This window comes from Patagioenas fasciata, chromosome 1 (assembly GCF_037038585.1).
Source record: "Patagioenas fasciata isolate bPatFas1 chromosome 1, bPatFas1.hap1, whole genome shotgun sequence".
Taxonomy (NCBI): Eukaryota; Metazoa; Chordata; class Aves; order Columbiformes; family Columbidae; genus Patagioenas; species Patagioenas fasciata.
The window spans coordinates 32443273-32457364 of record NC_092520.1 but is presented as its reverse complement, the minus strand read 5'-3'; the positions used below and the strand labels follow the sequence as shown (position 1 = coordinate 32457364).

The 14092-nt window shown below is 40.6% G+C and overlaps 1 protein-coding gene across 7 annotated transcripts in view; it reads right to left on the bottom strand.

Moving 5' to 3' along the window:
* Positions 1–11136: 11136 nt before the first annotated feature.
* The window catches only part of ZC3H13 (zinc finger CCCH-type containing 13), a 50740-nt gene continuing 47784 nt past the window's right edge, over positions 11137–14092 (bottom strand). For all 7 annotated transcript variants that reach the window (XM_065856993.2, XM_071805608.1, XM_065856913.2 and 4 more), the window contains 2 exons: positions 13467–13630; positions 11137–12824 (listed from right to left, as the gene is read on the bottom strand). In XM_065856993.2, coding sequence (XP_065713065.2) covers positions 12654–12824; positions 13467–13630 — 335 coding nt within the window. In that variant the 3' untranslated portion in view covers positions 11137–12653. The remainder of the gene's footprint in view (positions 12825–13466; positions 13631–14092) is intronic.

Here is a 14092-nt window from a genome sequence, read left to right as displayed (position 1 = left end):
CAAGTTGCCAGTTTCTGGATTTTCTGGTCCTTCTCTGACCTCAGGATCAAGACTTTGGGTGACAGTCACCAGCCTAGGACTTAGCAAGCTGGCAGAAGAGCCAGACCAGCGGTACCATTGGGGAAAGACCACAGCCACTTGCAGAACAATCTCATCATTTATACAGCCCTGAACCCAGCTCCAGGCCCGAGGACAGCTCAGCTTTCCCCACGTTTCTCTCATCATCCACAAAAATGCTCTCCAACTCTTTCCTAGCTGTTACTATTGTCCCCCCACAGCTGAAATGTACTGTGATATACAGGGTTTTAATTCCACAGCCAGTCTCTGTTTCCCAGCCCAGGGCACTGCTAGGTGATGGTGACTGGTAATAGCCACCTGAATGAGAACCAGGAGGAAATTGAAGTCCCCCTGGAAAACAGAAGAAACAGATGTTTAGAGGGCTTGCACTCCTCATTGTTAACTTCAGAATGTAAATGCCTGCTAAATTCATGTTTTGTTGCACAGCCTCATGCTCGATGTTGGGCAGAAAAGTCCTGCAAGGATGCTCCATACATCAGCTCTGAAGGTTGTGGCAGTGGTGAAAATGTACTCAAACAGGAGAGGGGAAAGGGGGCCGGGGCTGCTGCTGCAGCCGGTGGGCTGTGGTGAGGAACCAAAGGGCCTCCTGAGTGACTGGGAGAGAAAATGAAGTATCAGTCTAACAGCAGAGAGGGGAAGGGAGAGCCCTGTCCTGGACAAACAGAACTACCGGAGTTGAAGATTATTGTTAGCTGCATTACTGACCACTTTTGGTGTCCAGATTATTCTCAGTAAAAAAACAGGATTTTTTTTTTTTTTTGCTTGGGATGAATCTTGTAAAAGACAGTTCCCCAAATCCAGAATGCCTTCACTGGGAACTGGGTCTGTACTGGAGAGTAACTGATTTTTCTCTGTGTAGAGGCAAAATTTTTACTACTTGATGTACAGAGCTTTAACAAGATCCGTCCTGTTATTTTCTCACTCTTTTGCTTCTTTCTTCCAGATATTTATTCCAACTCTTGTCCCCTGCTTTTCTATTTCAGCTTTCCTTCCCTCTCTTCCCAAGCACTGTCACTGTTCAGCACCAGCTGAGGGTGCTCAGGACCACAGATGTGGTGATGAGCTGGGGGGCAGATGGGGTTTTACAGTCTCTGACCTTGTCACTTAGACCTCCACACTGAAGCTCATGCTCCCTCAGCATCTAACTCCTTCTACAGCAAGAATCGTGCAAGAAGAGCATTCATAAGGAGATTTTACTGAGGACAACACATGAACGCATTACTGGTGTTGTATCTAGGAGGTTCCTGCACTTACTGCAGGAGCTCAGCTGGCCTCTGCTGCAGCAAGAGGGACCTGGCAGTGCTCCTGGAAGAAGGTGTAATGGAAAGCAAGAGCCTCAGAAGACACAGGATGAACAATGGGTCCTCCAACCCAACAGCACAGAGGAGTGCTTTACTGGACTTTGATGCACAGGAGGGTACACAGCTGATAATATTAAAGCTGAATTTACAGTACAAACATTTAACTGGTGAGCTGTATTTCCATACAAATGGATTGTTATGAATGCCTGTATGGAAAAAACAGCAGCATGGATGAGTGGAGCTGAGCTGAGGCACGCAGATGCATCCAGCATACGCAATTTACTATGTTAGTTGGGAGACCATAGGAAACTCCTCTCGTGTTCTCTTAATGTCTAGAGTTTCGCTTAATAAGCAGAGAAAACATGCATATTTATTCTAACGCTTAACTGTGTGTAGGAAGTATAGGTCAAAAATGTATTTGAAGACAGAATGACCACAGTGGTGTTCCTTGGGGATCTGAGGAACAAAAAAGGCACCTAAAGGTTTTCTACTTAACAGGCCTCTGTATATCATCATGGACACTTGTCTGAACTTGATATGTGGCAGTTTAATAACTGTTAAGCACCTGGAAATAATAATTGAGAAGATGGCTGAATAGAGCAATATTAATTATCTGTAACAAATACATCAAGTCAATATGCTGTTGTACACGTAAGATTAGCTTTGATAAGTACATTAAAAGGCCAGCATGAAACGAAGGGTGGGAAAACATCATCTCTGATTTGTGGACATATGTTGTAGACAGTCAAGATTGAGGTATTCCAGCCCTCAGCCTGATGTTTATAAAAGCACAAGAGCATGTTATTTCAATCAATCACTTCCCGTTTGTGAATTCCAACTCATACTTGCCAAATACAAATCATGTGCATGTGTACAAAGACTATTTTTGATCAGCAACTAAGACCCATTCCTGAAAAGGCTACAGGCACGGAAGGACTCTGCAGCTGTGCCTACAACCACGAAAACATCTTGGCTGGGAACAAACCTCAATTATCCTTGAGGAATAAAAATGCACAGTAATCAGGCAAGGGACATGTCCAAAGTACAGTTAATTTTGGTGAGGCATATTGATCATTTTGCAGTAGTAATGAAGTGAGGCAATATTTAGAGGTCTCCAAGGGTACGCTAATCAAGAAGGTTTTGCCTTGGTGCTTCAATGTGATGCATTAGAGACAACAGGGAAAACATAGAGAAACCAGTCAACAGACCACTAAGTGATGATCTGTACTATGACCACATCCCCTAAGTGGAAGATTCTCATCAATATTCCAGTGTGCACAGCAAAAGACCATAAAATAAACCTGTAAGATGTCAAAGGCTAGTCACAGAGGAGTCGGGCAAACAAGGACTTCCCCTCATCTAGGCACGCCCAGGCTTTTAGTGAGGGGGCATGCAGTATATTAAGCATGAAGCCAGCAAGAATTCAGACAAGATAAAACCCTAGCATCAAAAATATGGGTACACATGAATGCATTTTTGTCATATTGCTACTTTCATGTCATAAATGCCTTGCCTGGTCTTTCTAAGGTCGTTTCATACAGAATAAATGTAAACACACGTTGAATATAATATTCGGATCATGGGATGCAGGCGTACACAGAGTCAATACCTCCGAGTTAGGTGTAAGATAGAAGTTGGTCTCAGGAGGGGCAGGGACAGGGACTGGTGTGGAAGTGACTGTAGCGATAGAACAATATCCCTTCTGAATTACTAACACCAGGCGTTTAAGGGCTAATTATTCCTTTCCAACCTTTCTTTTAATGGAATCTCTCTCTTCTCCCAAAAGATGTAACATGTATATTAAGAAAGAGTTGAAGATGGTAGGTAACTTCTCATGCAGGGAATTATGATGCCTTTCAAAACAAAGTTTTAATGTTACATATGAGCACGTTGCTTCACAGCTAAGACCCGAGCGCTCACTGCTAAAAATTCCATGAAGTACAAGGGTAATCTAGTCACTGCCTTTTACTGTTCCACGAAATGGTATCAAGCAGAAGGTTTATTCAACTCATTAATATGAAGGGATTTTCGATCTTGTTTGTCTTTTTAGGATAAGCATAAGACATTAGATTTTGCTTCAGGTTCTGCCTTCCTGATCAGTGTAACCTGCTCACTACAGATAAGCGTGACAAGTTTAATTCATGCTGCAACAGAACAGTGACAAAAAATTTCGAATCTAAATAAGATTTTTGATATAGCCTTCTTACCAGAGGAGGAAAGAGCACAGTAATCCATAGATGCATGTACACTCACTCATACACATACAGCCACTGTATCTTACAACATTATTAATGAAGATATTTGGCTTTGTTATTTTTAATGCCTAAAATACCTTCTTTGTTGGATGGGTAACTTTAATGTCATATTGGTCTCGGATTTCCCCCTGAGGGAATTTACAATCTGTATTAACAACCCAATTCAACAGAGAGGCCCATTTAACACTCTTATTAGCTCAGTAGAAAGATTAATTAAGCAATAATCTCTTCCAAACAGCTCCTCATCAGTGGTTAATAACATGTTTGTTAGTTAACTTCCTAAGGCTAGATCTGTGATGGGGAATGTTCTAGTGATCTGGTTAACTGTTTTAGTAATTGTTAGAAGTTTTATTGCCAACATAAATTGAACTTCACGATTTGTAACAGCAGCAGTGTTCCTAAAGAGCAAAAAAACCCCTAGATTTAACCACATAGATAGGAAGCCAGCCATTTAACCAGCGGGAGGTCTAAGACTCAATTAGAAAGAAGGCCATGTTGAAGATAGCTGTATCTCTATAATGGTCTTTATGATATTCTTTACAATGCATTTTTAAATGCGCCTACGACTTCTGTTGGCTTTTTTAATGTTTTTATTTACAACATCTTTCTGTTGCCATCTAATAACCCTTCCACAATTCCTTTTCCAGCAAGCCCTCATGGACTGGCCAGCCCACAAGCAGCAGCACATGCCAGTAGTGAAGGGATGGAGTGGGCTGGGGGGGACAGCTAAGAAATAATTGAGATCTGGCTATATATTGCCCTTCTCACCACTAATCCAGGTCAAAAGCTGTGTAAAATTTAATTTTTGTAAGGCCGGAAAGAAACTTTCCTAGTTCTTGATCAGTAGCATGTGATGAATTGCAAAGCTACCCAAGTCTTGCAGAAAGGAGAGGAAAAAACCCAACAATTCAATTTAGTTTAAGGTTACATTGATTTATTCTCCATCCCTTTATGGGACAGCGTCAGCATTTATCAAATTAAAGTATGTTCCTGTGTCTCCAGATAAAATATCTCTTTTGAAGCTGCAGGCCTTCTGCTTTTAAAACATTGACTTCATGTAAATCCTCCTTAAGATGCATATTTCAAAGAACCAGGACACCTCTAGGCAGGGGCTCTGCCCAGTGTGCGATCAACCACGGGGCAGCGGCCAACAAGTTGATGCTCCTCACTGGAGCAGAACACTGAGCCCATGGACCCCTCCACGGAACCAAGACCACTACGGAGCTCCCCAGCTCTAGGCATGTTTCTGTATGACAGCAGAAACTCTGCTGCCTGTGTCCATGCAAGCCTCATGCAGGTGGCTGCCCACTTTCTGCTCTGTCCTGTGGCCAGGTCAGACAAACAACCCCCTGGGAACTGCACCAGAACCAGTAACAACTAGAGAAAAAAGTGAAAGAAACTCCCGCTCTTTATGTAATATTCATTTTGGGTACATAAATCATTACAACAGCGATTATGTACTTTTAGAGCTATACAAAATATTTCTAAAGAGGAAAAAAAAGAAACACGCACACAAAAAAACCCCCACCTCATAAATCCTCTTCTGCTGTTCCTGGGTGAAGAGCTGAAAACCAATTTCTACGGTTCAGGAGCAAGCAGGGAAGGAAAACATCTTACCAGATATTGGATTTATCACTTTGGTAGTATATCAATTTGATCATGTCATTCTCTTCACAGTTCACATTGGTTTATACAGTTGAAAATGAGAGTTGAATCTCCCACACATAAATGTGATCATTCCTTTCTATCCAGATGTGCATGGCTGAGCTGAGGCTGGAACTGATATATGTCTGTTGCCAGAAAAAAAAGTATGACTCTGACATTCTCTATCCAGCTGCCTTATTTATTAACTATCCAGTACATTTTATTATAGGCTCCAGCAATTTTATGCAAAATCAGGCCATTTTATGTTCCTATGGTATTTGAGCAGTATTAAATTGCTCTTCCTAAAACAGTGCCGAAGTGGGACTCTAATTTGAGTATTTCCTTATGAACAACCCTCGTGGCTATGCAGCACTCTTATGATGACATTTACATCTAGATGGTGATGCCATTGGTCCTGCATTCCAGGAACACTCTTGTGTGCCCATCCAAGCACATACAATGAAAAGTTGAGTTTTTTACAGGTTTGGAAATGCTTTAAAAGCAGTTTGTAAGTCTTTCTTTTTTTGAAGCTTTGGATCTGCTAAGATTCCACACTTCTACCTGGGTAAGAGGAAGATGTGATTCACTCTAAGCTGTCATCAGACAGCACTCCCCTTTTTTAATGCTAATTATGAATGCGGCACTAACTACATCAAACAACAAGAGAGAATTGTGCATCACACACCGTACATGCTTTAGAGTCCACTGATGAATAGGCGAGGACATCTTTATAATTCGTGCACCAAGAAATTAAAAAAAAAAAAAAAAAATAGAGGGTTAGATTATAGCAATAAAAATGGAAATTTAAGGGATGAATACAGCAAATAGATTCTGCTCTCATTCCAGAGCAGACAGCGGAGAAGTCACAGTTGCCCATTTATGTTTTGACAGTTCATGCATCAGATGAGATTTGCAAAGAGGGGTACCGCTGCTTGGGGAAAGTGGAGAACAGAATAGTTGCTGCTAAGTGTGAATTTAACAGCGCATTTATTATTTGGGCAACTTGCTTTTTGATAAGCTGGCAAGGAAGCCTTTTGCATAAAGGAAAAAAATTTAAAAATTCAGCTTGTACAGGAAAAATGCCACAGTCAGGCATGTAATCTGTCGATTTCTCTCTCTCTCATAGTGGTTCTAACCAGAACGCCCAAAGGGAAATTCTAGGGCCATCAAACAGGGTCTCTGAATTTCTAGCAGTTAAGGTACAGGCTGATGCAGCCTTCTCAGCAGGTCTTATTGTTTTCAAGAGATCAGTAGTTTAAGCCCACAAATATGAGACCCTGTGAGATTTAAACATGCCCAGGGTGGTCCCTGAGCACAGGAATGTGATTGTCTGGGTCTGAACGATGGCATGAGTGAATCTGGTCCATCCAAACCCAAATTCTCCCTACACAAATCCCCCATGTTGACTTGGCAGTTGAATCAGGCCCTTTTTGCACCAGGTAGATGCCTCATTTCAGGAGCTGGACAGTTTGTTCACATGTAAACAAACTGCTGGGTCCCAGATGCTCTCAGTGCCCAAAAGCCTTCCCCATTGCATATAAATTCATACTATATAAGTTGCTATAAATGCCATCTTGGTTTATCTCCCAGGGACAATCATATATACTCACAACATACTCCATCCTTTTGGAAATCTTGCAAAGTTTAAGTTTCTGCAACATCCTACAGCTTGAATTCTAAGCCTGATTAGGCACTGTGAGGAAAACATTTCCCTTTTATTACTCAATTCTGCCACTCTTTAAATTTACTGGAGTATGACTGAGATCTGTCATAAGGAGCAGGAAAAAAGTATCATCAATCCTTTTTCCGGACCACCATTTCATATATTTTAATCATAACTACTACTACTCCTTTCCTAAGGACACAGTCCCAAGAATTTTAAAACTTTGATATGAGATCTGTGTTTTTGAGTTCTCATCTGTTTTGCAATAAGCTTTCTTGCATTAGGAGCCCACTCATGGTGAGTTGCTACCTTTGCATACATCATCTTTTCTTTGTGTTCTTCTATTTTTGGGTTTACACACGTCTCTTTACATCACATTGAAGTTTTCCGTGAACTTCTGGCACCGATACCGCTAATTTGTGGCACTGTAAGGTACAGAAGTTGATTAAATTCTCCTCTTCAGTGATGGGTCAATTTGCACATCTTGATACTGACTGGCAGAAGATCTTGAAATGAGGTAAATGAATGGGCCACATGGCAGCAAATACATCTCTGTGAGTTTTTCTCCAGTTTTAACTGTAATTTGCAAATTTTCATGTCTTCATTCTCAGTCAGTTCCTTCACAAATCACAAATGTACAGGGAGGTCACTCACTGTGAGTTGTTTGTGATGAGATGTGATCATCTAATCCTCTGTTCTGCCTTCTGTTTCTCAGTTAATTTTTAATTCATGTCATTTCTTTATCCTTCACTTGCTACAGCTTAATTTTTTTCCAGTAACCTTGTGTGAGACATTTCAGAAGCCCTGTGAAACCTCTTGCTAACACATTTTCTGTGAGCATGCAAGACAGACACAGGCATGATGTCTAAGACAGAGGCAACTGCAGGTTTCATGCTGACACAAAGCATCTTGGCAACTTGGAGAGAAGGTACATCTTGCATGCACTTACTCACGTCCTTTGGGGGTTTCCAGTATCCATCTTAAAGTTCCATATGGGCAGTTTAGGCTCACCCACTCTCTTGCTGACCTTCTTCATCTCTTTCTGTTCTTTTCTCAGTTCCCCGATTTTTGTAGGATACAGCAATCATAATCCATGCTTCTCCTCACTTTCAGGGCTTCCTGTGTCTGTAGGCTGAATCCAGCCTCTGCACACATAGGGGAACAGCCCAGGACATATCAGGTGAGAATTCCTAGGTACCACAGAGAGTAGTAAAACTACTCCTCTCCCTGCTGGAAACACCCATCTGGAGCCACGTTGGGGCTACTCTGTGTCTTTGCAGAGCCGTTCAGCACACCTAGAGCTTTCTGTCTCCACCATTCTGATGCATGAGCTCCAGGCTTTTAGCACTCACAGGTTGACAGTTACAATTTAAGATTACTCAACTCTATCCCATTTCTACTACTTCCTTCCTCAAGCACTTTCCACATGGTACCCCAAGTACCCCTCATATGTATGATATATTAAACCAGCAAATTTAATCATGAAGTAGATGGAAAAGAGCATTTTTCATTGCCCTCAAAGCTGCAAGCTTTCCTAAAATCCCCATTCACCACCTGTTACTTTGATCATCCCTCTTGTTCAGGAGCTGGATGTTTGCAATCAACACAACCCTTTCGCACATAAACATACACTTGAAATCTGGCAGCCCAGTGCTTTGTGACACAGCAGTTTGTTCTAGCACATCTTGTGACACTTCAGTCTTTACTACCTCAACTTCACTACTAAGAAAAAAGCAAGCCTCTGGTAGGTGCCTCCCTGGGAGTGAAAGCTGATAGCAAGAAATTAAACTTCCCCAGAATGGACTTTTCTTCCCTTTTTCATCTGTTGATCCCTACTGATAGAGCAGAGCCAATGAAACTGGCTGTTCATTACAAAAAGACTGTCTTCTTCCAAAAAACTTAAGGTATTTGGTTTTTGAATGCTATTTTAAGGCTTCTCTCCCTGCACACTTCGCCTCCTTTATTGATTTTGATGGGACAAATTTCCAGTTTGGTTTAAGAAACCCCTTGAATCTTGATGTCTGGTCACATTGCTTTACTTCTGAGTTTAGACTTTGTGTAATAGCTTATAAAAATTATTTTTACAGTACATTTGCTATTCTCAAGCTGTGTCCTGAAATAGCATCCAAGAAACCTCAGATCCCCACACTGCCCACAGAACGCTACCTACGATACGAAGTGTGTACCAAGATCACGCATTTGGTACCACCTCCTTGGGCTTCCCTTTAGCATTAAGGCAGAGACCTGTACAGTAGGAACAACTGTTTTGTACAAAGACCCTTGAAATTCAGACTTTGACTGTTACTGCAAAATGAAGGAGGTTCCCAAACTCCTTGAGATGATGGCAACTGTTTAAACTGAACACACATGCCGCATCCTGCCTCGTACAGGCAGAGTGGCTCCAGCCAGCCTGCTCTCTGCTTTAGGGCTTCCCTACAGCAGAAAACGGAGAACACAACCATGTCAACGCAACCCAAACAAAAGCTTTAATTTAGTAAAATTGCCTAAACTCTTTAACACTGTCTTTTGAGTACACTGTGCAGATGGCCCACCGTCAAAATCCTTGTCTCACTCCACTAGCTGAAGCAGTAATAGCCCGAGAGTACTAGTTGAGATAAGGAAGATGCCAATATCCAAAGATACAGGCCATAGTCCCATTTGTGTCTCGAGGCTCCAAAAATCGGCTCAGCCTGTGAATTTGTTATGGCTGCAAGAGCTGGGCAGTGTTTCAGCTGGTGTGAGCCTGCCTCATCCTACCAGCACACAGCTCTTCTTCTGTGGTTCCACATTCCAGTCTGCACCTCGGGGATGCTTCAAACCAATTTATCATCCAACTAAGCACAGCACAGGCTTAGCAGCAGAAAGGGCTGACATCTCTTCTTTGGTGGAGAGACTGCTTTAAAGCTGCTGCCAGTGCTTAAAAGGACAAACGAAGCAGTAACAGAGGCTTCTACGCATTTTCATACTTGTAGCTGGAGCACACAAAGGCATCCGAGGTGGCACACGTCCAGCCCTGTCCTCACACTGCTGCCTGACATGGGATGTGCACCACTGCTGGAGCCTTGCAACATGAGAACTGGACTAAAATTCTTCCACCTACACACAAAACCAAGCTGGCAGAGAAATGGGGAGAAAGGAAGAGAGATGGTTAAATGGCTAGCAGACCAAGTGAGAAAAATGACGACCAGCTCAGGGAAGGGGACGGAAGGTCCTAAAGCAAGTTCTCAGATGACTTCACACCTTTTGCTGAAGTTGTTATGTACATTGGCAAATCCCCCATTCCTAAGGTTATTGTAAAATCACCTCAAGACAGCTTTGTAACTTACATTCCCTGTCAGACAGAATACCTGCAAACTAAACTCTGTGAAAATGATGGAGACCAAGAATAATAATACAGAGGAACTTCACACTTACTGTGCTCTACCCATGCAGTAATTCTTGCCAGGTGACAGAGGAATTGCTTAAAAAAATCTTAGTGCTTCCCCCAGGAACAGCCATGTTTTCTGCCAGCACCATAATGTACTTCTGCACTCACAAGCACTGTGAATCAAATAAAACCAAAGGTATATAAAAGACAATTGCAACACCATTTTTGTACAATTCCAACACATGATGGTACAGGTCAGCACTGGATTTGACCTTCTGTGGGACACTAGCACTTCAGGAGATACTCATGATAACCCATCAAACCTATTTTATTTTGCATTTTATAGGGTAATGTGAAATATTCCTCTGCAAAGTAAGTGCATATATACACCTTGACTGCTTTACAGAGTGCTTAAAGCAAGCACAGCATAATTAAATGCCATGTAGTGAATCTATTTTGTGTACTGCACTCTTACACCAGGCTGTTTCTAGCTATCAAACATTTTTATATCTTTTAGAGATGGAGATTAAAATAGGCTTTAACATAATTGGAAGCAATGATCTAATAGTTTCAGCTTAAAGGCAGCATTATTGTAGCTATAAAATAGGTGAGAACGCATTTAAATGCTGAATAGAACAGGTTTGTTAACTTGCTCAGGTTAAGGTACTAGTGTGCTTAAAAAACACACTATTTTTTAGAAGCATATATAAAATCACCAATGACTTTAAAAAACAATAGCCACCAAGTCTCTTAAAAAATGTTCAACAAGTGAAAAACTTGGGAAAAATTTGCTCAGATCACACAGTTTAATAAGAATCAAACAAATGGTAGAAATTTTTCATGTCATTTATATTTGATACAAGTACATACACACTAGTAAGTGGGCACTTACAAAAATATAAATAAAACTACCTCACATTTTCTTCAACAACAATTCTCTAAACATAGTAGGAGAACATTTTACTGAATGCTTATGTTCTAGGCATTGTAGGAAAGCATTATAGTAAGAAAGCTTTATGTTAGTGTTTTAAAAAGTGAATTTGAACTGAATTCTGACTCATATTCAGGTCTTTGCTTGAAGCCAATGCAACTGTCAGTAACCATGAGATGCAAGATAGGCCCGTTGTTAAACTGCACAGTCAACATCCTACCTCAAGAGCGCTGGTTCCAAGTGGAGGAAAAGGATAAGAAACTAATATAAACCAACTGTGAAAAAAAATATAGTGGTTCGTAACTCATTTTCAACTTGAACAAGAACAAAGAAAACAAGTTGCTTTGCAGCAAACCAGTGTCAAGGTTAAACTAGGGGTTTCTTCCCCACCCTCTATGAGAAGAATTCAAAGCAACAGTTCAGGTTTAAATCCAGGAAGAGCAGAGAGGTATATACAGAGACTTAGGCTTAAGTTTTAGAAGTCTCAGTTTCACATGGAGGCCTCCACAGACTATTAAACATACCTGACTGGTGTAATGCAAAGATCCCACTTCTCAAATGGAAAACAATTCTTACAAAATTGAGCCCAGGTTTGACAATTCTCTACTCATGCCCCTAAAATCTGTAACACCCAGAAAACAACTGAAACTCACCAAGTGTGAGATACCCTCAAGTTCCTGCAAGGAATTGATCTGCCCTGGTACTTAACAGAATGGAAAATATAATATATGCACCAGTCCTCCCTTGTAAAGCAGCTGGCATTTCCAAAATACTGTTAGTCTCAAAAATACAGGCATCTAAAACTAGTCAAAGAACACTTCCTGGAAGTTTTTTTTTACTTCTTTTAATCAACAAGGGGAGCCTTAAGTGACTAGACTAGATTTTTGTGTCCAGACATTATCAGAGGAAACCTATGCCAAAGATGGAAAGGAGGTCAAGTTTTGTCCACATCCACAGCAGAGGCTGCTGTGATAGGAAAGGGATTTGAAAGTGTAGGTAGACAGACTCCCAGGAAGCAAGCTATTCCAGATGTGTATTGAGGGATCACGGTGGTGGTAGAAAAACCCACTTATAATGAGAAAAAAAAAGATACGCAGACAGTTTTCTTCAGTTTAATATCAAGTGGTCTCAAACTGCTAAAACCAGACATCTTCACATTATTACACCTGATGCACCCATAAAACAGGTTTATGTTACAGTGTGAGATCCAATATTACAATACTTGCAGAGAACTTCACAAAGAAGTCATTTTTTACCCCTTTTATTCACATCCAAATCCAATAATTCTTATCTGTGTACAAACGGAGTATTTTCTTCCATCCTCTACACCTGCTTTCCAACGAACCAGTTCTAAACATCAACACCAACATTGGTAGTGGGAAATCAACTAGAAAGTGCCACCATGGTCATTCGCTCAAGAGACACACACTTCTTGCTGGATAGTCGGTTGTGGAATTTTATTATCCTCTGTCTTTTCCTGACCAGGAACTTGGCACACAGTCTTTCGTTTGAATAACCGTAGACTCAACCGTAATAAGTCGCTGTCCATTGCTGCAGAATTTGTATACGTTTGTTTTGTTGCACCCTGATGAAATTAAAAAAACAAACAAGAAGAAGTGAAAACAGAGGCCTTTAACAGGCAAGCAGAGAAATTAACCTGAAGTACTCTCAATAATTAGAGGTTTTTCTCATACATATTTACTAGAAAAGACTGAGAATTCATTATTTTTCTGTTAGCACGCACGATCACAAAACCTACTGTAGCACAGAAAGGGTAAAAGTGTTTTTTTTGTTTCAACTTTGAAAAGAAAATTATCTAGGTACTCTTAATGCAGTAGAACAGAGTCTTCTAATTCTTGTAAAAGAACATGAAATCCTAAGCAGGAGAATTATTCAAGAATTGTCTTTGAAAATGTATTTTAACCAATTATTTTTATGATATATTCCCAAAATATAAAAAACGTATCTCCAGAATTTAAACTCCAAAATAAGAAACAGCACTTATCTCTAGACTCAATCTTAAATTAATCCGATCTTAAATTAATCTTAAATAAAAAATAAACACCCTAAAACCTCTTTCCATATTAGTTTGTTCTCCGTTATTTAAAGGACTAGGTTTACTCCAGAAAAACAAACAAGTACAAAAATCATCTCCCTAGGGGAATGTTTTGCACAGTGGAATCAGTGTTTCCACATTTTGACCCAGCACTGTAAACAAACCACTTGCCTTTTCATTCTTCATTAGCTGCTTACGAATTGCAGAATCCCTTCGAAAGCACAGTGCTTTACAGCAAGGACCCAGGTTACTGAGAAGACCTGCTCTCTCTTCTTTTCGTAGAAGTGCAGCCATATTCAAAGCCCCCAGGTCATGTTCAAAAAGGTTTTCTGCATCTACAAACAATTGATATTTGCAGAGATCAACATATACATGGTATTTTGGAGCAGCAATATGAAATCCCTGAAAGTTTTACTATTTGTATTTCTGCCTTCTAAACGATACCAAAGTTTGGTAAAAAAACAGGATATTGCAGTTTATAGAAGAACACAAATAAATCCTTCACCATTTAAGGGAAGGATGGTTACACTTGTATGTAGCTTCAGTAATGAAAAGCAATATTGAGACAGCAATCACCAAGAGGCCTAAAAATCAAGTGACAGCTCTGGGATAGAAGAGGAGAGATCATTTATGATCAGACATGTGTGACAAAAGTTGTTTACTACTAGGATTCATGAGGAGTTGTCTGAATTTCACTTCCCTGCAAGGCATAGGATAACTGTACCAGTGTCACAACAGGGTTTGTTTGGCTATGCACAAGTGAAATATGCAAACTGAGGAAGATTCAATATTGTATC